The following is a 26086-nucleotide window of genomic DNA, read 5'->3' as shown; positions in this document are numbered from 1 at the left end:
TGAGGGCTCTAGAGCACGTGAGCTTCAGTAGTTGTGGCGCAAGGGCCTCGTTGCTCTGTGGCATGTGGGATCTTCCTGGACCAGGGACTGAACCCGTCCCCTGCACCAGCAGGTGGATTCCCAACCACTGCGCCACCAGGGAAGCCCCTGTTTCATTCATTTCTTCAGCAAATATTGAAGTATTCAGCAAATACCATGAGGAAACTGAGGCAAGAAAAGGTAGAGTAACTTGCCCAAGGTCACACAGCTTTAAGTTGTAGAACCAGAATTTGAACCCACTCACTATATTTCAACCATGAAATTAGTTAAGTCGTCAGCTTTTGGATGGCCTCTAAAGCCATGTGACTGAATGAGATTACCAACAGAGTACAGTGAAGCAAGGAGTACTAAGGATTGAGACATGGGGCACCCTAACATTAAGTTTGAGGACAAGGAGGAACTGGCAAAAGAAACTAAAAAGGAAGAACCAGTGAAGTAGAAGACTATGGTGTCCTGGAAGCCAAGTTCAAGGAGAAAGGAGTTATCAGCTGTGCCAAAAGCTGAGCAAGGTCATTGGTTAGCAACATGAAGGTCACCGGTGACAGTAGTTCTGATGGAGTGGTGGGAGTGAGAGTCTGCCTGAAGAGGTTTAAGAGAGACCAGGAAGAGAGAAACCCAGTTGTGGCATGTCTGTACACTGATGAGAAAGATCTAGCAGAGAGGGATATCCTTAAGTAGGCCAAAGGGATAGAATACGGTGCACCAATAGAAGGCTTGGCCTCTCATAAGAGTATGGTCAGTTCATTCATAACAGGAAAAAGCAGAACATCAGGCACAGACGCAGGGAAGAGGGTAAATGAGGTAGGGGTTGCTTGGAAATTCTCTTCTGATTGCTTTTATTTTCTGTGAAACAGGAGGCAAGATCAGCTGAGAGTGAGGCTTGAGAAAAAGAAGGTAGGAAATAGTCATCTAGGAGAGCAGGAGAGTGAGTAGACGAGGGAAAAACGAAATATGATTGTCAGGCAATGTTAAGGGCCTACTTGAGGTCATTAAAAAAAAAAAATCACGGGAGTTCCCTGGAGGTCCAGTGGTTAGGGCTCTGTGCTCCCACTGCAGGGGGCATGGGTTCCATCCCTGGTCACGGAACTAAGATCCCGCAAGCTGCGTGGCATGGCCAAAAGAAAAAAAACAAAGAAAAAACCCTCCAAACATCACAATCCCCAAACACCTACTAAAGGTATGTTTAGATGATTAAAAGACAATGAGTAAAATAAGAAATATCTGTATAAGCTTCATGCAGTCAGGAACCCCATCTATGTACTCAGGCTTGTTTCAGGAATGCAACACTTTGCACAGCACAGATATTCAACAGATAGTTGTTGAATGAATATATAAGGGACGTTGTGACTAAGAAAGCATAAAGGTCTTTACAGGCTGACTCTAAAAATGAAAAATGTATATATATTAGGTATATATATAAAGTTCTTCACTTAGGCTCAGTAAGTCAGCCACATAGGTGCAGAAGAGGGGAGACAAATAATTCAAATGAAAGCCACAGGGTGTTAGCTGACTGTCAGTCAACAGTGTGACGTGGCTACCTACTTAGTGCTAATGTCTTACTCTGCATGGAAAGACCATAATTTGAGTTTCAATCTTAGTTCTGGGAAGCATATACTAAGGATCTGAGAAACTGGAACATGCCCTGGGAAAAGCAACTAGGAATGTGAAGGAGACTGAAATACCCTCTGGGAAAAAAGCCAGAAAACAACAGAGAAGATTGGCCTGGCAATGAGAATTGGCAGGTACACAGGAGTGAGATACATAGATCTGATTCCTAAATTCCAATATCTATTGATATATTCTAATCCATATAAAACGATGCCAAATGAAAGGATTATACTTATTCTGTGTGTTCCTAGATGGTAGAACTAACTGAATGGATGAAAGTACAAGAGAGGTTATAGCTCAATACAGTTAGAGCTGTCCAAAATGAAAAAAGCACTCCAGTCCCAAGTACTCCATGATTGGAGGGGTTCAAATTAAGTCCAGATGACTGGCTGTAAGGTTTAAAATAGAAAGCAAGAGAAGACAGAGAAAGGTTAAGACTATAGTTGTAGCTCCCAACCCGTTTTCTTTTTTTTAAAAAATTTATTTATTTATTTATTTATTTATGGTTGTGTTGGGTCTTCGTTTCTGTGCCAGGGCTTTCTCTAGTTGGGGCAAGCGGGGGCCACTCTTCATCGCGGTGCGCGGGCCTTTCACTGTGGGGGCTTCTCTTGTTGCGGGGCACAGGCTCCAGATGCGCAGGCTCAGTAGTTGTGGCACGCGGGCTTAGTTGCTCCGCGGCATGTGGGATCTTCCTAGACCAGAGCTCGAACCCGTGTCCCCTGCATTGGCCGGCAGATTCTCAACCACTGCGCCACCAGGGAAGCCCCCCAACCCGTTTTCTATTCCAAAACGACTGAGGTTAACCTTTTGCAAGTAAAATTTACATTTATAAAGGAAATCTCCATTTGTAAGGGTGTCTCCCTCTCAGTACCAGGAAGAGAAAAACAACTCTAAATCACAAGAGAATATTTCAATGGAGAAAGCAGCAACTTACATCTTTTCCTGGTAATCTCCTCACAACGCCCCCTACCCCCAACACCCTCCTTTTGTCTTTAGCTGAAAATGGTATTTAAAGTGGTGGTTTAGGACTTCCTGGTGGCACAGTGGTTAAGAATCCACCTGCCAATGCAGGGGACACAGGTTTGAGCCCTGGTCTGGGAAGATCCCACATGCCACAGAGCAACTAAGCCCACAAGCCAAAACTACTGAGCCTGCGCTCTAGAGCCCGTGAGCCACAACTACAGAGCCTGCATGCCACAACTACTGAAGCCCGTGTGCCTAGAGCCTGTGCTCCACAACAAGAGAAGCCACCGCAATGAGAAGCCCATGCACTGCAACGAAGCATAGCCTCCACTCGCCGCAACTAGAGAAAGCCTGCGCGCAGCAACAAAGACACAACGCAGCCAAAAGTAAATAAATAAATTAATTAATAACAAAAAATAAACTGGTGGCTTAGGCTACCTCGGGGAGTTACTCACTTTTCCCTGGGCATCTCCCAGGTATACATGAGGTATATGTGCTAATAAACTTCTGGCTTTTCTTTTTTCTTTTTTAAAGAAAGCAACGGGCAGAAAAGAAGGCAGTCCACTGTTCCTCCCAATTCCTATATGAGGGATCTCCCTTTTTTTGTTGTTATTAAAGTGCATTTATTTTTTTCACAACATGTATCACCATCTGACCTACTTTGTTTTCGGTTTTTAGTGGTTTGTCTCTCATCACTAGAGTGTTCACTACAGGAGGGAAGAGATTTTAGGTAAAAAAAAAAACCAAGTAGAGCATCTTAAGCAGGTTCCCTGGTGTGTGTTTCTTCCCTTCCTTCTTATCTTTCTTCGTCCTACAAATATGTATAAGGCACTTACTATGTATCAGGTACTGTTCTAAGCACTGGAGATATAGTGGGGAATAAAACATACAAAAATCTCTGCCCTTATGAAGTGTCAACTATGAATTGGTATTTTCCATTGGCACTCGCCATCTACCTCTACAAGGATTAAATCATGTGCTGCTGCAGCTGCTGATTTTCGACACCCCCTGAAAGGAGTTCAGGGTGGAGAGCAGAAATGAGGCATCCTGTGCTTTGGGAAAAACTGGCAGAAAAGGTCTTCAGATAGTTAGATATTTTCAGGAGCCGATTTTATGAGCCCAATTCTTGTATCTCCTCACATCTAGAAAAGCACTAAAATCCTTCACGGTGACGTCTGCTCCTTGTGACTAGCAGTAACCTTCACTAGAGACTCACTCGACTGCATGCATTCCCCCTCTACCAAAATCACATATATACTGACCTTCCTCCCCTACCTCTTTGGAGCAGTTTTTCAGAGCTATCTGAAATGCTGTCTCCTGGGCTATAGTCCTCATTTTGCCCAAAATAAAACTTAACTCGCAACTCTCACATTGTGCATTTTTTTTTCAAGTTGACAGTTTTATGGTGACCACGAAGGGACCCAGAGTGGACTTCTCTCCTTCACCTAAACTCTACCAGGAACCGGAGCCTTGGTACCAGCAGAGGCCCCTTGCACCCATCCGCCTCCTTGGAAAGTCCAGATGAATTTGGGTAAGTCTCTTCTAGTTCTCGGATCTCCCGTGTTGGTTGATGATCCTGAGTTTTATTTGGCAGAGTAGCAGGTACCCGCCTCCTCCCAGTTGAAAGATACGGGGTGGGGGCCCTGGTTAAAAGATACCAGGGAAATATCCACCCAGTTGAAAGATACTGGGGGAGGCTCGGTTGAAAGATACCAGGGAATACCCACCCAGGTGAAAGATACTGTGGAGGGGGAGCTGGTTGAAAGATACCAGGGTTTGCTCAGTTGTAGGAGACTGAGTGGTCTGCACTGAGTGGTTAGGTAAGAGGCTGATCTGATGCTTTTCCTCAGTTCAGCTGCCTTAATAGAATTTGTCAAGATAAAAGTGAAGATATTACATGAGAGTTTTGCTCCGAAGAAAGGGCACAAGACTCCTCCCGGCCTGTTCTGGCTTTCTCAGGTGACTGAGAAATTTGCGGGAGTGGTGGAGGCAGAGTCCTCATGCCATGCAGTGATCCCATAGGGAAACCTACTCATTAATTAAAAGGCTTCCTCATCCAGGGGCATGCATAAGAATTGGCCATTCAGTGATTCGAGCACCCGCGGTGGCCTTAGACCACTGAAGGGAGAAACTGAGACATGTTAAGAGGGCTGAAACAACTCTGGGGTGAGGCCTAGAGGAGCTAAGCTCACAAGCAGCACACTGGTCCACCACACAATTTCACTAGTAAATTTTATGCCTGACAAATTCACCTTAAAATGGGAGATAGAGCCTCTCAAACACAGAAACAAGGGGCATCAGAAAGCCAGCCTCTGACTAACACTCCAGGCAGGTTTATGTATGTACAAAACTCATATTTCCAAGTACCTATTTAATTGCAGAAATATACCAAAGGAGATCTCAACCTAAAATGACCAAATTGGGGTTCTTTTGATATTCCAAAATTAATATTTCTGTGCACACAGTTAGAAAAAAGCCAGCCATGAGATCAAACAGACTGAATGGAATGCTTACTTTGACTGGTAACTAGAAGCTTCTAAAAGAGGAAATGATAGAGTAACTTCTTTTCAGGAAACCAACAATTAATTACTTGAAACTATATCAGACCAACTTTTCAAAACCATTAAAAAGAAAGAAAAGGGGGTATCTACGAAAATTATGAACCTTCAATTGTGCCAATTAAGTACCTAATGCCAGTTGAACGTTAACCAACCCCCATTTAATTCCCAACTAGTAGAGAAAGCTAGCTTGAAGGAAAAAAAAAAACCCAAAAAACAGAAACATATCTCTTCAGAATTCTGACCCTGAGGAACAAGTCCTACTAGGAGAACTTGATTTTCTCTCCCTGTGTCTTGAAACTAGGGCTCTCAGGAACAATTATCTTATATAGACCATGTCTAAGTCCTGAGTCTGAGGAAAATAACAGGGAACAAAGCCTTTAAAATTCTTTCTTATTCCAACTGTTAGTTATAAACTAGTGAGTTTTATATTTTGATATCTGATTCATGACTAAGTTTAGAAAATGAAGCTATATAGATCTCTCCTTGTGTCTGTCTAGATATATGTATGTCTCAGTATGTGTGTCTCTTTGGATAATGCTGCTGAGGTTAATTTGTAAATGACCTCTCTTTAATTGGCTTAAAAAAAAGTAAGCACTGACATTCACAGAAAGATAGACAAGATGAAAAGGCAGAGGGCTATGTACCAGATGAAGGAACAAGATAAAACCCCAGAAAAACAACTAAATGAAGCAGAGATAGGCAACCTTCCAGAAAAAGAATTCAGAATAATGATAGTGAAGATGATCCAGGACCTCGGAAAAAGAATGGAGGCAAAGATCAAGAAGATGCAAGAAATGTTTGACAAAGACCTAGAAAAATTAAAGAACAAACAAACAGAGATAAACAATACAATAACTGAAATGAAAACTACACTAGAAGGAATCAATAGCAGAATAACTGAGGCAGAAGAATGGATAAGTGACCTGGAAGACAGAATGGTGGAATTCACTGCTGCAAAACAGAATAAAGAAAAAAGAATGAAAAGAAATGAAGACAGCCTAAGAGACCTCTGGGACAACATTAAATGCAACAACATTTGCATTATAGGGGTCCCAGAAGGAGAAGAGAGAAAGAAAGGACCCAAGAAAATATTTGAACAGATCATAGTCAAAAACTTCCCTAACATGGGAAAGGAAATAGCCACCCAAGTCCAGGAAGCGTAGAGAGTCCCATACAGGATAAACCCAAGGAGAAACACGCCGAGACACACAGTAATCAAATTGGCAAAAATTAAAAACAAAGAAAAATTATTGAAAGCAGCAAGGGAAAAACAACAAATAACATACAAGGGAACTCCCATAAGGTTAACAGCTGATTTCTCAGCAGAAACTCTACAAGCCAGAAGGGAGTGGCATGACATATTTAAAGTGATGAAAGGGAAGAACCGACAACCAAGACTACTCTACCTGGCAAGGATCTCATTCAGATTCGATGGAGAAATCAAAAGCTTTACAGACAAGCAAAAGCTAAAAGAATTCAGCACCACCAAACCAGCTCTACAACAAATGCTAAAGGAACTTCTCTAAGTGGGAAACACAAGACAAGAAAAGGACCCACAAAAACAAACCCAAAACAATTAAGAAAATGGTAACAGGAACATACATATCGATAATTACCTTAAACGTGAATGGATTAAATGCTCCAACCAAAAGACACAGGTTCGCTGAATGGATACAAAAACAAGACCCATATACATGTTGTCTATAAGAGACCCACTTCAGACCTAGGGACACATACAGACTGAAAGTGAGGGGATGGAAAAAGATAGTCCATGCAAATGGAAATCAAAAGAAAGCTGGAGTAGCAATACTCATATCAGGTAAAATAGACTTTAAAATAAAGAACGTTACAAGAGGCAAGGAAGGACACTACATAATGATCAAGGGATCAATAGAAGAAGATGATATAACAATTATAAATATATATGCACCCAACATAGGAGCACCTCAATACATAAGGCAACTTAGCAGCTCTAAAAGAGGAAATTGACAGTAACACAATAATAGTGGGGGACTTTAACACCTCACTTACATCAACGGACAGATCTTCCAGACAGAAAATTAATAAGGAAACACAAGCTTTAAATGACACAATAGACCAGGTAGATTTAATTGACATTTATAGGACTTCCATCCAAAAACAGCAGATTACACTATCTTCTCAAGTGCACAAGGAACATTCTCCAGGATAGATCACATCTTGGGTCACAAATCAAGCCTCAGTAAATTTAAGAAAATTGAAATCATATCAAGCATCTTTTCTGACCACAACACTACGAGATTAGAAATCAATTACAGGGAAAAAAACATAAAAAACACAAACACATGGAGGCTAAACAATACATTACTAAATAACCAAGAGATCACTGAAGAAATCAAAGAGGAAATCAAAAATACCTAGAGACAAATGATAATGAAAACACGATGATCCAAAACGTATGGGACGCAGCAAAAGCAGTTCTAAGAGGGAAGTTTATAACAATACAATCCTACCTCAAGAAACAACAAACATCTCAAATAAACAATCTAATCTTACACCTAAAAGAACTAGAGAAAGAAGAACAAACAATACCCAAAGTTAGTAGAAGGAAAGAAATCATAAAGATCAGAGCAGAAATAAATGAAATAGAAACAAAGAAAACAATAGCAAAGATCAATGAAACTAAAAGCTGGTTCTTTGAGAAGATAAACAAAATTGATAAGCCATTAGCCAGACTCATCAAGAAAAAGAGGGAGAGGACTCAAATCAATAAAATTAGAAATGAAAAAGGAGAAGTTACAACAGACACTGCAGGAATACAAAGCATCCTAAGAGACTACTACAAGCAACTCTATGCCAATAAAGTGGACAACCTGGAAGAAATGGACAAATTCTTAGAAAGGTATAACCTTCCAAGACTGAACCAGGAAGAAATAGAAAATATGAACAGACCAATCACAAGTAATGAAGTTGAAACTGTGATTAAAAATCTTCCAACAAACAGAAGTCCAGGACCAGATGGCTTCACAGATGAATTCTATCAAACATTTAGAGAAGAGCTAACACCTATCCTTCTCAAACTCTTCCAACAAACTGCAGAGGAAGGAACACTCCTAAACTCATTCTATGAGGCCACCATCACCCTGATAGCAAAACCAGACAAAGATACTACAAAAAAAGAAAATTACAGACCAATATCACTGATGAATATAGATGCAAAAATCCTCAACAAAATACTAGCAAACAGAATCCAACAACACATTAAAAGGATCATACACCATGATCAAGTGGGATTTATCCCAGGGATGCAAGGATTCTTCAATATATGCAAATCAATCAATGTGATACACCATATTAACAAACTGAAGAATAAAAACCATATGACCATCTCAATAGATGCAGAAAAAGCTTTTGACAAAATTCAACACCCATTTATGAAAAAACTCTCCAGAAAGTGGGCATAGAGGGAACCTATCTCAACATAATAAAGGCCATATACGACAAACCCACAACAAACACCATTCTCAATGGTGAAAAACTGGAAGCATTTCCTCTAAGATCAGGAACGAGACAAGGATGTCCACTCTCACCACTATTATTCAACATAGTTTTGGAAGTCCTAGACACAGCAATCAGAGAAGAAAAAGAAATAAAAGGAATACAAACTGGAAAAGAAGAAGTAAGACTGTCACTGTTTGCAGGTGACATGATACTATACATAGAGAATCCTAAAGATGCCACCAGAAAACTACTAGAGTTAATCAATGAATTTGGTAAAGTTGCAGGATACAAAATTAATGCACAGAAATGTCTTGCATTCCTATACACTAATGATGGAAAATCTGAAAGAAAAATTAAGGAAACACTCCCATTTACCACTGCAACAAAAAGAATAAAATACCTAGGAATAAACCTACCAAGGGAGACAAAAGACCTGTATGCAGAAAATTATAAGACACTGATGAAAGAAATTAAAGATGATACCAACATGGACAAGATATGGAGAGACATACCATGTTCCTGGATTGGAAGAATCAATATTGTGAAAATGACTATACTACCCAAAGCAATCTGCAGATTCAATGCAATCCCTATCAAACTACCAATGGCATGTTTTACAGAACTAGAACAAAAAATCTTAAAATTTGTATGGAGACACAAAAGACCCCCAAATAGCCAAAGCAATCTTGAGGGAAAAAAACGGAGCTGGAGGAATCAGACTCCCTGACTTCAGACTATACTACAAAGCTATAGTAATCAAGACAATATGGTACTGGCACAAAAACAGAAATATAGATCAATGGAACAGGATAGAAAGCCCAGAGATAAACCCACGCACCTATGGTCAACTAATCTATGACAAAGGAGGCAAGGATATACAATGGAGAAAAGACAGTCTGTTTAATAAGTGGTGCTGGGAAAACTGGACAGCCTCATGTAAAAGAATGAAATTAGAACACTTCCTAACATCATACACAGAAGTAAACTCAAAATGGATTAGAGACCTAAATGTAAGACCGGATACTATAAAACTCTTAGAGGAAAGCATAGGAAGAACACTTTGACATAAATCACGGCAAGATCTTTTTTGATCCACCTCCTAGAATAATGAAAATAAAAACAAAAATAAACAAATGGGACCTAATGAAACTTAAAAGTTTTTGTGCAGCAAAGGAAACTACAAACAAGACCAAAAGACAACCCTCAGAATGGGAGAAATATTTGCAAACGAATCAACAGACAAAGGATTAATCTCCAAAATATATAAACAGCTCATGCAGCTCAATATTTAAAAAAAACCCAATCAAGAAATGGGCAGAAGACCTAAACAGACATTTCTCCAAAAAAGACTTATAGATGGCCAACAAACACATGAAAAGATGCTCAACATCACTAATTATTAGAGAAATGCAAATCCAAACTACAATGAGGTATCACCTCACACCAGTTAGAATGGGCATCATCAGAAAATCTACAAACAACAAATGCTGGAGAGGGTGTGGAGAAAAGGGAACCCTATTGCCCTGTTGGTGGGAATGTAAATTGATACAGCCACTATGGAGAACAGTATGGAGGTTCCTTAAAAAACTAAAAATAGAATTACCATATGACCCAGCAATCCCACTACTGGGCATATACCCAGAGAAAACCGTAATTCAAAAAGACACATGCACCCCCATGTTCATTGTAGCACTATTTACAATAGCCAGGACATGGAAGCAACCTAAATGCCCACTGACAGACAAATGGATAAGGAAGAAGTGGTACATACATACAATGGAATATTACTCAGCCATAAAAAGGAACGAAATTGGGTCATTTGTAGAGATGTGGATGGATCTAGAGACTGTCATACAGAGTGAAATAAGTCAGAAAGAGAAAAATAAATATCGTATATTAACGCATATATGTGGAACCTAGAAAAATGGTACAGATGAACTGGTTTGCAGGGCAGAAGTTGAGACACAGATGTAGAGAACAAATGTATGGACACCAAGGGGGAAGAGTGGCAGGGGTGGGGAGGTGGTGGTGGGATGAACTGGGAGATTGGGATTGACATATATACCCTAATATGTATAAAATGGATAACTAATAAGAACCTGCTGTATAAAAAAATAAATAAAATAAAATTCAAAAAAAAAAGTAAGCAGAAATCAAACAATTCTAAATACAAGAGAAATTAAGCTAAACGAATTTCAGGTTCATGTGAACTGGGAAATATTCAGTATTAAATAAATATCTGGTATTAATGTTTTAAGTTTGTTGATCTAATTAATACAGACATGTTTTTAGAGTCATCAACATTAAGTGTAATACTTTTATTGTACCTAGGTGTAATATAAGCTAAATAAAATCTTGTTATATCTGTTACAAATATGTCAGCAGGGAAAGTAACTTGATGTGAAGAAACATTTAAGGAAAGAAAATGTAAATGAGATAGGAGCTTTTAGATAAACTCTATTAAGAATAATTATGCTTTACGAATGTCTATCTAAAATAGTCTCTCCAGATTCTGGTAACTTGAAATTGTAGAGTTGTGCTAAATTAAGTTAAGTGATGGAAGCTTATTGAATAGCTAGGTCATTCCCAAATAAAATAAGATACTGAAACATTAATTACTGAACCTTGGCTTCCTTTTACAGAGAAACAAAAGGTATTTAGGATTATAAATGAATATGTTTGGTGCAACATTCTCTAAAGAAAGCAAATGTTTTTACAAAATATCACTGGTATTTATGTTCACCAATCTATAGAATGCTAATGTAAAGGACAGTTCATAATTGCTTACTTCTTAGTTTTCACAAGAAATTAAGGTTTTAAGAGCTGAGGATTCTAATTTAAACATGTAACTAAAGCTAATAGAAATAATAAAGGAAACATTTCAGTATACAGTAGGAAAGTAGGATGTATGTTTCCAGTAAAGAAGTCATGAGGAATGGAATTGCATTTTATTAAGGGAAAAGGAAGTAGGTCTAACTTATAGCTGGCTGTTTCTGAATGGGAAATAAAGTGATGGATACAGAAAGTCATAAAAAGGTTTGTGGAAAGGGGACCCCGAGAAAAGAGTTTTGTGCATGGTCCGGATTGACTAAGGTTAAAATAAATTTAATTGAGTAAATGAATGTAATTTATTTATTTTTTATTATTTATTTATTCATTTATTTTTGGCCGTGTCGGGTCTTTTTTGCTGCGCGTGGGCTTTCTCTAGTTGCAGCGAGTGGGGCTACTCTTTGTTGTGGTGTGCAGGCTTCTCATTGTGGTGGTGTCTCTTGTTGTGGAGCACGGGGGCTCTAGGCATGTGGGCTCAGTAGTTGTGGTTCGCGGGCTCTAGAGTGCAGGCTCAGTAGTTGTGGTGCATGGGCTTAGTTGCTCCGAGGCACGTGGGATTTTCCCAGACCAGGGCTCGAACCCGTGTCCCCTGCATTGGCAGGCGGATTCTTAACCACTGCACACCAGGGAAGTCCCGTAAATGAATTTTAAAAGTAAGCGGGTACAAAACTTGAATTTGGTTTTTCTCTCTCAAGAGGGCAAGATTTCTGATAATGTTGAAATGCCTTTGATAACAGATTTCAAGTTTCTTTACCTTTTAAGTGATCTGTTCTGTATTTGCCTTTGGAATCTTTTATTGTTACTTGGGCTAAGTGAATAACATTGTTTCACAGTGACTTGTGATCCTATCTGACTGAGTGTTCTAAATCCTTTCTGATATTTTTTGACAAAACTTCCTAAATCAAATTTTAATGACATTCTTTTGACCTCTAGCTAACCGTGGGATGCTTCAAAGGGCCCCTGATACATCCCAAAGAGAGATGTTAAACTAATTAGATTCATTTGGTATGTTAAATTACATGGGAAGTAATGTCAAATGAGTAATAAATCTTCTTAGGTTATATTGTATGGTAAATGTTACTAATAAATATATCCTAGAAATTATATGGAGTTCCTAAAATTCTGATATGTCCTGGTAAAATGTTATCAGTCATAATTCTAGTTATTATCTTAAAGTGTTGTATGTCACAGTAGTAACCAAGTTTCTTTGTTAATTGCATTGTAATCAGATTTTAAACGTGACTTAAGTTTTTTGTCATTATAGACACTTACGGTTTCACTCTAATGCCTTTGCAAAAATGCTTCCTCTTCAAGAAGACTTATAGAAAGGACTTTTGGATAAATACAAGTTTCTGACTTTCAGACCATAATGCTGAACTGGGTAAGAAATTGAAGAATTCTAATGAAAAACCTGATGGCTTCATAAAGCTGTTAACAAAAAGGATTAGTTACATAGGACTGAGTGAACTGGTGAATATGGTTATAAATTTTATGGTTTCTATCTGAAAAATTACTGGTTTAAATCTGTGTTTTCCAGGTGTAAGGAAAACCTTCCCCTCAAACTAATTATGACTTATAGTAATTTGGTAAATTATACCTTTGTAAGCAGGATTGAAACATTTATCTTTGCTATCTGTCCCCTCCAGACACTGGAAACTCTCAGGTTGCCAGTAGCTTTTTCAGATAAATTAGGAAGGCTACCTCACTAACAGGTACAGAAAACTCAAGGTAATTTGGGACCTTGAAAAGGGAGGAATTCACCTAGATCTGTTAGGCGAAATCTGTGATAAGCCCTTGGTGACTTTCCTAGCCCTGAGAGGTATTTTAAAAGTCCAGCCTGAGACGCCTTATAAAAGTTTCAGCAAGCGAAAAGCCTATATGCTCAATTATAGTTATATAAAGCATCAGGCCAAGTTTATTGAGACCAGATTTATTTTGCAAACAAATTAGTCTTAATTTGGTTATATTTGGTAGAAATGAGGGTAATTTTAGAGAGAAAAAGATGTTTCAATGAATGTTAAATCCCAGTTTTGTTAATGGAGGTCTGTATTTACTAAGACTCACTTCCAGGATAGCTCCTTGTTGTTATGTTATATTGATATAAAGTTAAATTGTATTATTAAAAGCACACTCTAAGTTTGTTTTTGAAGCTTATCTCAGTAATGTATCTTTGGATGAAGATCATTTGCCCCACGACCTGCAACCAGGGGACTATGTATATTGGAAAACACATCATTTAAAGGACTCACTACAACCCAGATGGAAAGGCCCTCACCAGGTACCCTTAACTAGCTCATGTGCAGCAAAACTAAAGGGATCCACTCTTGGATTCATACTTCCCACTTAAAAAGGGCTGCTGCACCAGACTGGTCTATAGAGAGGACTTCTGACCTCAAACTCACCTTAAAACACCGCTCAAACAGAGGAAACTACATTCACACCAGGATGAGAAGAAGACAACATCAGAAGCAGACAGCTTTCACAAGATGCTGGACCTGATTCGTATTATCATTTATAAAGTTTTCTTGACTTCTCGCACCTTTGCATATAAATCAAATGTTTCCTATCATGGACACGATCCTATGCTAGTTTTAAAAATCAATCCAATTGTTGGATTTGTGGCCAATCACCTTTGTCTAGTACTTCTGGATTACCTTGGTGGATTTCTCTACTCCAAGGCTCTAACTGGATGGCCCTTAGGAAATTTATTTCAGAACAAAGAAAGTTCAGGCCTGTTCAGGCTACTCTTGATATTACTAGATGGGATCCCCTCACCTAGACAGTTAATAATACCCGCTCTGACCCTGGCCATAAAAAAATGAATTTTCCTCTAAAGTTACTCAAGCTCAATCAGAGCAACAGCAAAATTTCAGCCAAGAAATAAAAGCTCCCGCAATTATGGGATGGATTTATGTGGTTAACACCAGGCTATGGTCATTTAAGTTTTAAGGCACCCCTTTATCTTGGGAACAATTAAATTATACTAAGGATAACCAGCGTAGTTACTAGGAAATTGGGCTGGGAGCCTTATGGACCGTGACAATATACCATTTCCCTGAAAGATAATGATTGGTACAGAACAGACTAAGTCAGGTGACCTGAAGATACACTGGGCTGCACCTAATGGAAGTTCTTGGCTTAATTCTCACCTATGACTTTGATAATATTGCTAGCTATGTTATTTGCATTTTGCCTGTTTTACAAGATTGTTTTTTCTTGCGTTACCAAATGTGTGACTGAGCCTCCAACAAAAATACATAGTTTTATATGAGATCAATGATTGTAATACTGTAACTCTAGATATGGGAAGATACAACAAGAGGGAATTTTCCTGGACCATAACAGATTAGTAAGACAGGTGGTCCAGAGGCCTTAGTTACTGTTAAAAGACCTAGTCCAGTAATAGCACACTGAGTGGCCTATCAACGAAATCTTCGCCAGACCTAGGAATGAGCCTTCCTAGCACCGTGGGACAAAATGGTCATGAAATGCCTCCACATCATGGTCGAATTTATGACCATGAGGAGGCCCTGTCAACTACAAATTGGCACTTGCCATTGAAAATTACCATCTCCCTTTACAAGGATTAAATCATGTGCTGCTGCAGCTGACTTTCAACACCCCCTGAAAGGAGTTCAGGGTGGAGAGCAGAAATGAGGCATCCTGTGCTTTGGGAAAAGCAGAATAGGTCTTCAGATAGTTAGATATTTTCAGGACCGATTTTATGAGCCAATTCTTGTATCTCCTCATATCTAGAAAAGCACTAAAGTCCTTCATGGTGACGTCTGCTCCTCATGACTAGCAGAAACCTTCTGCAAAAACAATATGTGCTTGATTGCACGCATTCCCCCTTCACCAAAATCACATATATACTGACTGACCTTCCCCCCTACCTCTCTGGAGCAGTTTCTCAGAGCTATCTGAAATGCTTTCTCCCAAGCTGCATTCCTCATTTTGCCCCAAATAAAACTTAACTCGCAACTCTCACATTGTGCTTTTTTTTTTTAAAGTCGACAGAAGCAAACACTCTAGTGGTGAGAGACACACCGTTAAATAAACACAAAACATGCCAGATGGTGTAAGTGCTGTGGAAAAAATAAATGTACCTTAATAAACGTATATTATTAAGTGAAAGAAAACAATCTGAAAAGGCTACATACTGTGTGTATTCTGGAAAAGGCAAAACCATGGAGAGAGTAAAAAGATCAGTGGTTGCCAAGGGTTCGGGAGAAGGAGGGACAGATGAACAGGAGGAACACAGTGAATTTTTAAGGCAGTGGAACTATTCCGTATGATATATGTCATTATACATTTGTCAAAACTCATCAAGTATTACACAGTGAACCCTAATGTAAACTATGGACTTTAGTTAATGTATTAATACAGTCTCACCATTACAACAAATGTACTTTACTATCGCAAGATGTTAATAAATGGAGAGCTGGCAGAAGGAATTAAGGGGTATATGGGAACTCTGTTCTTTCCACTCTTTTTTCTATAGACCTGAAACTACTAAAAAAAAGTCTATTAATTAAAACACATACACACACACACACACACACACACACACACACACACACACAGGACAGGAAGTGCAATGTGTATGTGTGGGAGGTGGGGTAGTTTGCCTTGGGAGTTTAGAGTCTGGGAGATGAGGGGATGACTTGAGTATTCTGAGCTTCTTAGGGTGACAGAGCCATATATTGGGATAAATAGTAAATTGAGGTTAGTGATGACAGCCTCAAGACAGAAAGGTGATGAGAATGTGGTAGGGTGGAGGCTTTCTGGGGCCGCTTCCTGATAATGGTGATGATGATGCCATGGTGGGGGCATTCTTATTAATGGCAACAGACTTTATGCTCTCCCACAATCTGTGAAATTTATTGAGATTTCTGGCCTATAAAACTGGAGAATATAGCAAACCCCCTGCACTATCCTCCTTCCTTTTTCAAGTGGTAACAAGTACTTCAATCTGTTCTTAGTTTTATATTTGATATTTAAATATTCTTTATGGGAGTGTAGCTATTCCTACCAAGAAAATAGGTTTTGAAATCTTCACTCTTTTGAGTATATTTACTTTTATATGAAGGCAAACGTTCCCAGGAGCCGTCTTCACATTTCTTCATGAACTGGTCAAAGAGGAGTCTTAAGTCCTTGCTCCAGCTGGGGTTGGGGAGAGCATGGTCCTTAGGAATGACTTTCTCAGTAGAAAACCACCTCTAAAAGAAAGGAAAAAACGGAGAGTAATGGGAGGTAAATCCTATCTCATAACATATTCTCTTATTTTCTAAGACTATCTTGCTGCTTTTCCTCTTCCCAAAAGCTTGTTGTTTTGAAGTGGAAACAAATTTCTAGGATCACCTGGTCCTCCCTCCTTGGGAGAATTGGGAGATTGAGAGAGGATAAATGATTTGCTCAACGTCATCCAACTAGCCATTGGCAGAGTTGGTATTAAGCCCAGGTCTGCAGACCCCCTTCTTTTTTTTAAACCTTAATCAAGCACAGGTGAGCCACGTCAACTACAAACTGGCACTTGACGTCCACCTCTACAAGGGTTAAATCATGTGCTGCTGCAGCTGCTGATATTCAACACCCCCTGAAAGGAGTTCAGGGTGGAGGACAGAAATGAGGCATCCTGTGCTCTGAGAAAAACTGGCAGAAAAGGTCTTCAGATAGTTAGATATTTTCAGGAGCTGATTTTATGAGCCCAATTCTTGTATCTCCTCATATCTAGAAAAGCACTAAAATCCTTCATGGTGACGTCTGCTCCTTGTGACTAGCAGTAACCTTCACTAGAGACTAGCTTGATTGCATGTACTCCCCCTTCACCAAATCACATATATAGTGACCTTCCCCCCTACCTCTCTGGAGCAGTTTCTCAGAGCTATCTGAGATGCTGTCTCCCGGGCTACAGTCCTCATTTTGCCTCAAATAAAACTTAACTCGCAATTCTCATGTGGTGCATTTTTTTAGTCAGCAGCCAGCAACTGGTGATAAAGAGAGATGAAGGACAGACAGTTTTCCTCCATGTAAAAAGTGTTACCAGTGGGAAACACACAGGAAGCCAGAGCACAGGGGAGAGGTATTCATCTCAGATTGGGTATTCAGGTAGGGGTTCTTTGACTTGAATCTTCATCAGACAAGCAGAAATTAGCCAGATAGAAAGAGTATTGTAGGCAAATGAACACTGTGTGCAAAGGCAAGGAGGCATGAAACAGTTTTGAGGGGCCTTACAACAACCATATGAAGTAGGTACTAATTATTATCCCCATTTTACAGATGATGAAACTAAGGCCTCAAGGAAGCTTGGTATTGTTTCAGTACAAAGGGAGGAGCAGATGGCTGCAGAGACGTAGGCAAGGGCCTGATTGTGAGAAGCTTCCACACTAAGTTAACTGGTTTGAATTGCATCTGCAGTGCTCTCGGAGGGATTTTAAATAGGGGAGTGACAAGATCAGATTTGGCCATAATACGAAAGATAGTGGGAGTGATTTCAAGATTGGAATCAGAGGGCCCTGTCTAGAGGCTACTGGAATAACTCAGGTGAAAAATTATGGATGCATGAAGCATAACTTGGTGACTATTTGGATAAGGAGAGTGAGGAAAGGGGAAAAATACAAGAGCCAATCTCAGGTTTCTGAACTGTTCAAAGGAGTAGGTGACAGAGCCAGATGCCAAGAAAGAGAATACAAAGAAAGAGGAGGAGGGGGTTGGAGGGGGAAAGTTCTTGGTGTCATAATAACCACAGCTTTCACCACTGCTACTTTTCTGTAGCACTCAGCACTGCTACCACTCCAGTGCCCACACAGCAGGTGGAAAGGTACATGGGCCCTGGAGGACTTGGGGGACAAAGTGTCACCTACAAAAGAGCTGGACAAAGCAAATGCCTGTCGGCACCAGAAAGGAAAATCAGTTATTTTGACTTCTGCAGAAATCCTGGAACATTAAGATCACAGAAGCTATCAACTCTGTGGCATTCTACTTCCAGGCACCCTTATCAATTCATTCAGATTCAATGTACCTACAACACTTGGACTACACGCCAGGGTACAGGGAGGTGCTGTTATTGTGATGGAAGAACCAGCCAACCAGCCTTCTGCTGACCTCTGGGCTGGCTCTGATCCTGGCCTGATGGTAAGAATTTAGGGAGCCTGCCCCAAGAACTCTATGGAAATAAAAACTTCCTGGCTAACAAAAGGAAGTCTTGAATTCGTGAGGGGAAACATGAGTAGGGCTGAGACCACTCCACTCCCTGGCTCAGTATTTGTACCTTTGTTTTTTCCTATGGTTTTGGATTGGCTTATCCCTTCAGACTTTCAGCTCAGAAAATTTGGGAAGGAAAGAAAAGAAAAACAAAAATTTTTAACCCACTTATTATCTCTCCATCTTAATATAACTAATGGTAAAATTTTGATATATTTCCTCCAAGTTTTTTTTTTTTTTTTTAATATTTATTTGGCCGTGCTGGGTCTTAGTTGCAGCATGTGGGATCTTTGTTGCCACGTGCAGGATCTTCAGTTGAGGTATGAGGGGTTGCAGCATGAGAGATCTTTTAGTTGCAGCATGTGGGATCTTAGTTGCAGCATGTGGGATCCCGACCAGGGATTGAACTCGGGCCCCCTGCATTGAGAGCTTGGAGTCTTAACCACTGGACCACCATGGAAATCCCTCCTCCAAGTTTTTTTAACTACAGCTTTTCTTAATATACTTGTAATCTCAGTAAGAAATATAATTTTTCTTTTGCTTCATCACTTAAAATTCTTTAGCGTTCACTTTCTCATGCCCTTAATCTCAGTTATCACCATTTTCAACAGCAGAAAAATAGTCCTTTAAAATGATATACTATAATTTACTTAACCATTTAAATTGTACATGTAAATTGTTTCCAATCTTTTGCTGCTTTAAATGAAAAGGATCATTGGAACACTGTGAATATAGTCTTTTCTCTACTTTGGATTATTTCCTTAGAATCCGGTCCCAATCATATAGTTTTTCTTTTTTTCTCTTTTTATTTAATTTATTTTTCAAAGCTATTACTCATGTGCCTATTCTTGCCATCAAATTCCTGTATGCACTGATGGCTTTTTTTTTTTTAAACATCTTTATTGGAGTATAATTGCTTTACAATACTGTGTTAGTTTCTCCTGTATAACAAAGTGAATTAGTTATATGTATACATATATCCCCATATCCCCTCCCTCTTGCGCCTCCCTCCCACCCTCCCTACCCACCCCAATCATGTAGTTTTTAAAGTACATAAATTCTGGAAGTAACCTAACACACACAATTAGTCATAAATTAGTATGTATTGACTAATACCTGTCAATTAAGAGGTAGAATAGGATGTGTAAGCTTTGGAGTTGTGAATTTGGGCTTACCGCATCCATAGGTCATCTTAAATAGGGAACTCTAGGTTTGATCAGTTCTAGCATCCTTTCATGGACCAGTGCAACAGAGATAATAAAGGCTTTTAGGAATTAGAATGACTCCCTTGACCCTGGGCTCTCCTACCTGATTGTAACTTTGAAAGTCTGGGGGATTCAGCTAAATGCAACAATCTTTTTTTTTTCTTTCCCCTTTTTTGGCACTGCATGGCATGTGGGATCTTAGTTCCCTGACCAGGGATCAAACCCACGCTTCCTGCAGTGGAAGTGCAGAGCCTTAACCACTGGACTACCAGGGAAGTCCCGCAATGAACTTTTTTGAGCCCTACTATATGCTCTGGTTCTGTGCCAGGAACAGGTAATACAAAGAGAGAAGACTTAGGCCCTGTCCTCAAGTGACTGCTGCCTCGAGTGTGAAAAATGTTACAAAAGAAATAGAAACAGACATAGAAGGAGTGACTTTCAGGGAAAACTTCAAAAAGATGAGGACTGACACAGTGATTTCTAAAGTATGAAAGGTTCACTAAGGAAAGAATAGGAGGGCTGCTCCAAGCAAAGGCACAGAGAGATGGCGAACTGCTAGGATTTCAGTCTTCATAGATGAAAGGTGCAAAGAGAACAGCAGCAAGATAGGGATGGCAAAGCAGAAGAGGGATGACACTACAGTGGCTCTTTGGCTTTAACAAAGGCTTAGATTTCATCTTCTGGGTTAATGTTTCCAAAGGCCAATAGGAAAGATGATTTTAGCTGGCACAAGGACAATGATATATGTATTTTTAAATGAATGTTATATCAATAAAAGGACATAAATAGCACATCACACTTCGGATTCCATAAATGTTATTGCTTAGGATGAAGCTAATTAAAGAAAGGAGTCTTTAAAGAATCATGAAGGTGGTACTTGAGTGGCAAAGTACTTTTTCCATTATGGGGAGGCTTAAGGAGTTTTAAGCAAAGCAGTAACATGAACTTAGGTTTTAGAAAGCTCCCTCTGATGTAAAGGATGAATTGTAAGGTGAGAAGCAATGGTAAGGAAACCAGTTAAAAGACTGTTGTAAAGGTCCAGGAGAAATGTGGTCAGAAGGTGAACTAGGTAGAGAGGAATGAAAAAGATTTAAGAGATATTTAGGATATTGGGACCAAGGATTGTGGCGTGGGTTTGATCCCTGGTCACGGAACTAAGATCCCACGTGCCATGCAGTGCCAAAAAAGGGGGGAAAAAAAAAAAAGATTGTTGCATTTAGCTGAATCCCCCAGACTTTCAAAGTTACAATCAGGTAGGAGAGCCCAGGGTCAAGGGAGTCATTCTAATTCCTAAAAGCCTTTATTATCTCTGTTGCACTGGTCCATGAAAGGATGCTAGAACTGATCAAACCTAGAGTTCCCTATTTAAGATGACCTATGGATGCGGTAAGCCCAAATTCACAACTCCAAAGCTTACACATCCTATTCTACCTCTTAATTGACAGGTATTAGTCAATACATATTAATTTATGACTAATTGTGTGTGTTAGGTTACTTCCAGAATTTATGTACTTTAAAAACTACATGATTGGGGTGGGTAGGGAGGGTGGGAGGGAGGTGCAAGATCATGGGGGAAGAGAAAGCAGAAGAGTTTTGGATGATTCCTGACTTGTGGTTTGAAGGTTGGAGTGGATAGAAGGAAAAGAAACAGGAGGTTTTCGTTAGTGTTCATGTACACGTCAGGAGGCGGAAAGTAGGAGTGAAACCATTAATTTTAGTTTGGGGCATGCTGAGTTTGGGACCGCAGATGAACACTATGATGTTGTGAGAAATAAAAATGAAAGTTTCAGTCCAAGGAGATGAGAATTAAGAGATACTTGAAGTAAAGGCACCTGTAAATTCACAGCATAGACTCTGTGCATGAGGGATAAATGTTAGGGATAATCACTATTTTTTGTTGCCCTGAATAGAGGAAAGGTCTTGCTAGATCTTTGATTATGTATTTTTCAAGTGGGACTTAAGTTACAACTTTTTAATGTGTCTCTTTTTAAGATTAAGTTACTGAACCAAAAGAAGCATGATTTGTAAGCCCTGTAAACACTACTGTTATAAAGCCCGTAAATACGTTAATATAAATATTCTCAACATAGATTATAAGACACCAACATATTAAAGAAACGAATCTATCTTTGTTGTGAGATTAGCACAGGGCATTTTATTTTCCAAAGTGCACGATGGTACAGGATTAATAACTGATCTGCACTCATTATTCTTTAAAAGTAAGCTGGCCCAGGCTCCTTCTCTGGGCTTCGGTTCTGCGGGAGACGCAGCAGAGCCTGCGTCGTCGTTTCCTGGCGAGCTTGAGGGGGCCACAGGGCCTTGTCCTACCGCAGTGGTCCGCTGCTGGCTCGCTGGTTCGGGAGCAGGGCGCTGCAGCCACCCCATCCCGGTCAAGGTGTTGGGTAAACAGAAGCCCCAGAGTATCGGGAGCCTGCTACCCTTCGCCTAGAACGGCGGTTCAGGCGTGAACCGTGCTGATGGAGGATGGCAGCCTCCGGGGTGGAGAAGAGCGGCAAGAAGACCGAGAAGAAACTTGCTGCTCGAGAGGAAGCTAAATTGGCAAGCTTCATGGGCGTCATGAATAACATGCGGAAACAGTGATTTAAATCCACCACCCAACTATAGTTGAATCTACAGTCTACCCAGGGATTTATACCCAGGGTCAACTTGAAATCACGCTGGGAGGGACTGACTGCAGAACCTTGTTGACAAGCTACATAAATCCAAAGAAAACACTGTGTGACGTGATCCTTATGGTCCAGGAACGAAAGATAGCTGTTCACTGTGTTGTCCTTGCTGCAGCCAGTTATTTTTTAAACTTAATGTTCACAACTAACATGCTTGAATTAAAAGTCCTTTGAAGTAAAACTCAAAGATGCTGAACCTGACATTATTAAATAACTTGTGGAATTCGCTTATAGCATGAGAATTTCTGCGAATAGCAACAATGTTCAGTCTTTGTTAGATGCAGCAAACCAGTACCAGATTGAACCTGTGAAGAAATGTGTGTTGATTTTTTCAAAGAACAAGTTGATGCTTCCAATTGTCTTTGTATAAGTGGGCTAGCAGAGTGTCTAGACTGTCCTAAATTGCATGCAACTGCAGATGACTTTATTCATCAGCATTTTACTGAATTTTATAAAACTGATGAATTTCTACAACTTGATGCCAGGCGAGTTACACATCTCCTCAACCAGGACACTCTAACTGTGAGAGCAGAGGATCAGGTTTACGACGCTGCAGTCAGGTGGCTGAAATATGATGAACCTAATCGCCAGCCATTTATGGTTGACATCCTTGCTAAAGTCAGGTTTCCTCTTAAATCGAGGAATTTCTTAAGTAAGACAGTAGAAGCTGAACCACTTATTCAAGACAATCCTAAATGCCTTAAAATGGTGATAAGTGGAATGAGGTATCATCTCCTGTCTCCAAAGGATTGAGAAGAACTGGTAGAAGACACAAGGCCCAGAAGAAAGAAACGTGACTACCGCATAGCCCTATCTGGAGGCTCCCAACCACAGTCTTGTAGATATTTTAACCCGAAGTTGAAAAGAGAAGTATATTCTGCACGAGCCTCGAAGTGAGACTGTAACTTTAGAATTCTCTTTTGATGTCTTTGTTCTTATAAATGGCCCATACTTAATGCTCTTTTGTATATTCAACCACAAGTTTTTAGACTTCAAGTGGAAAAATTTAAATAACTGAGGAAATAACTGCCAATAAAAACATCCTCATTCCATCAATTATTACTTATTCCCTAAAGCTAACACCATTAGAATTCAATTACAATATTTATTAAATGTTTCTATTAGAAGTGCCAGCCTCTCCTTTCTTTTTGCTAAAAACTTCACCTTAAAATTTTTTAACCGTTTACTATTACTTATTTTAATATAAGTTGGTTGTCTTTATTATTTCTAATATTAAAACAATCAAGGAAGCTGATTTCATTATAAATTATTATTAGTCACCTTGACTCTTCCAAAGTGAACATTATTTCATTATTCAATTCAAGCAGACTGCTTAATAATAAGGACTGTATAGAAATTGTTTTAATATTCTTGAACTTGGGACTTCCCTGGTGGTCCAGTGGTTAAGAATCTGCCTTCCAATGCAGGGAACACGGGTTGGATCCCTGGTCTTGGGGAACTAAGATCCCACATGCGGTGGGGCAACTAAGCCTGTGCACCACAACGAAAGATCCCGCATGCCACAACTAAGCCGCAACAAAGATCCCGCGTGCCGCAACTAAGACCTGATGCAGCCAAAAATAAAATAAATCAATATTTAAAAAAAAATAAAAATTCTTGAACTTAACATTTTCAGAGATGTTAAAATGGTTTTAACTATCATTAAATGGGATCCACTTGTGTGTGTCCTTTACGAGTCCAAAATGATTATTTTCATTGAACTGATCTCATTCAGAGAGGACAATTTAAGCAGTACTACTTAATTGAATTATTTAGAATTAAGCCAATATCCCTATAAACTATTATCTTTAGATATTCCTTGTATATAGCTGGTGAGAGGCAGCAAATATTTGTATTAATTGCTGACTGAAAAATGATGAGACAGAATATCTTAAGTTTTTCTAGTAGATAAGTAAAGTAGTAGATAAACTAGTAGTAGAGAACTAGGATTAAACCCTTGTTAGAGACGTGCTCTTCTCCTGAGGGTATAATGTAATGGTTAGGAGACAGACTGCTTAGGTTCAGATTCCAACTGTACCACGTGTTTTCTATGTGACCTTGCTTAAGGCACAACCTTTCTTTATTAATATTAGTAGCAGCTGTATTCCTTGACCTGCTGACATGACTCAAGCATCCTGCACACTGCTTCAAAACGGGTCACCCCACCTAGAAGGGGGGTGGGAGGGAGGCTCAAGAGGTAGGAGATATGGGGATATATGTATACGTATAGCTGATTCACTTTGTCATACAGCAGAAACTAACACACCATTGTAAAGCAATTATACTCCAATAAAGATGTTAAAAAAAAAAAAAAAACCAACAAACGGCGTCACCCTCCTGTGCAGTTTCTTACGGCTTGAATCTCAGGACTTAAAGATCCGGTGACCCCGTTAACACTGATGCCTCTTGGAGCTGATGTTAGCTTTTATTCTGAGGTCAGTCGGATGAGGAAATGGATAAACAGCTGAACATACCCATATCACGGGGTTGTTCCTGACGTAAAGTCCCACCCCTCTGTCCACTTCCGCCGCTCCGCGCCCGGGACTTACCCGCGCGAGTACCGGGTCCCTCGCTGCGTGGGACGCGCCTTCCCGCCTGCCGCGTAGGGCCCGGAGCGTGCGCAGTGCCGCGGTGCAGCTCCTCAGCATAGCTCCGAGCGTGCGCGGGGCTCCGGCCGCCGGAAGCGCGGCGGCTGGCTCGCGGCCGCGGCAGAGGTCAATTCACCCAACCAACCACCCAACCGCCCGCTCTTCCTCTTTAACTTGGGGGAGCGGGGGGCGGGGCCCGGCGCGGGGGTGGGGGCGGGGCGTGAAGGCAGCGGAGGCGTCGGTCTTTTCTTCCGGTTAAATCTTAGGCCCTCCTCGGGCGCCGGAGCCACTTCCGGAGCAAATGTCAAGCCTCGAGAGGGCGCCTGGAGCGGCGCGCGCGGCGCCGGCGGCTCGGCGGCCTGGGGAGGAAGAGGAGGTATGGGAGGGTGGGTCCGCGGCTACAGCTCATGGCCCTCCGCCCCTCAGCCCAGGCGGCCACGCGCTACTAATGAGGATTCAATGGCTTTTTTCCCGTCTCGCGCCGGCCGACCGAATTCTGTGCTCTCTGTTCCCTAGTAGTTCTCCCTCCCACAGAAGACTTAAGCCGTCAGGTGGGTAGGAGCGCACACAGCGGATTGTAGGAATAGAATATTTTCTTGGAGGCCATGGACAAATCCATGGTTGGGATTGATCTGTAGAGAGACTTCTGGGTGCAAAGGACATACGCTTACAAAGCTACGTTCTCTACCTCTTGCGCCGCCTCTCTACACACACTCTTAAGGCTCCGGGCAGAGCTAAAAGTCCTGGAGTCTGGCTTTTTCAACTAGAAATCGTAGCAACACCTGACGGATGCATTCATCTCTTAGCTTTGGAGACATATCTGAGCTCCAAGTCCCACTCCACCACCTAACACCTTGTACGCTCTTTAATTGTACCTGGGCTCTTGTTTCTTCATTGTTGTATTAAAAAGAGTATATCAAATT

General features: G+C 40.4%; 1 protein-coding gene and 2 pseudogenes across 8 annotated transcripts in view; 2 read left to right on the top strand and 1 right to left on the bottom strand.

The window, feature by feature from the left end:
• The window catches only part of THEM4 (thioesterase superfamily member 4), a 45807-nt gene extending 20436 nt beyond the window's left edge, over window positions 1-25371 (bottom strand). For 4 of the 6 annotated variants that reach the window (XR_014232598.1, XR_014232600.1, XM_082347156.1 and 1 more), the window contains exons 1-2: window positions 25050-25371; window positions 16558-16699 (exon numbers count right to left, since the gene is read on the bottom strand). Coding sequence is in view for 3 of the 6 variants with exons in the window: in XM_082347156.1 (XP_082203282.1) it covers window positions 16558-16699; window positions 25050-25223 (316 nt within the window). In the remaining 3 variants the exon portion in view is untranslated. The remainder of the gene's footprint in view (window positions 1-16557; window positions 16700-25049) is intronic. The other 2 variants (XR_014232599.1, XM_082347157.1) reach the window with 1 other exon arrangement.
• LOC309607581 (kelch-like protein 7 pseudogene) lies at window positions 22373-25039 on the top strand (annotated as a pseudogene). Its single transcript has 2 exons — window positions 22373-22447; window positions 22495-25039. The product of its transcript is annotated as a kelch-like protein 7 pseudogene (transcript).
• A 138-nt stretch (window positions 25372-25509) lies between the features above and the next one.
• The window catches only part of LOC309607998 (late cornified envelope protein 2A-like), a 366173-nt pseudogene continuing 365596 nt past the window's right edge, over window positions 25510-26086 (top strand). The window contains exon 1 of the transcript XR_014249615.1: window positions 25510-25714. The product of XR_014249615.1 is annotated as a late cornified envelope protein 2A-like (transcript). The remainder of the gene's footprint in view (window positions 25715-26086) is intronic.

The sequence above is a fragment of the Balaenoptera borealis genome (assembly GCF_965194805.1).
Source record: "Balaenoptera borealis genome assembly, chromosome: 1".
NCBI lineage: Eukaryota > Metazoa > Chordata > Mammalia > Artiodactyla > Balaenopteridae > Balaenoptera > Balaenoptera borealis.
Note: the sequence above shows the minus strand (reverse complement) of the source record. Positions and strands in the feature narration are given on the sequence as shown.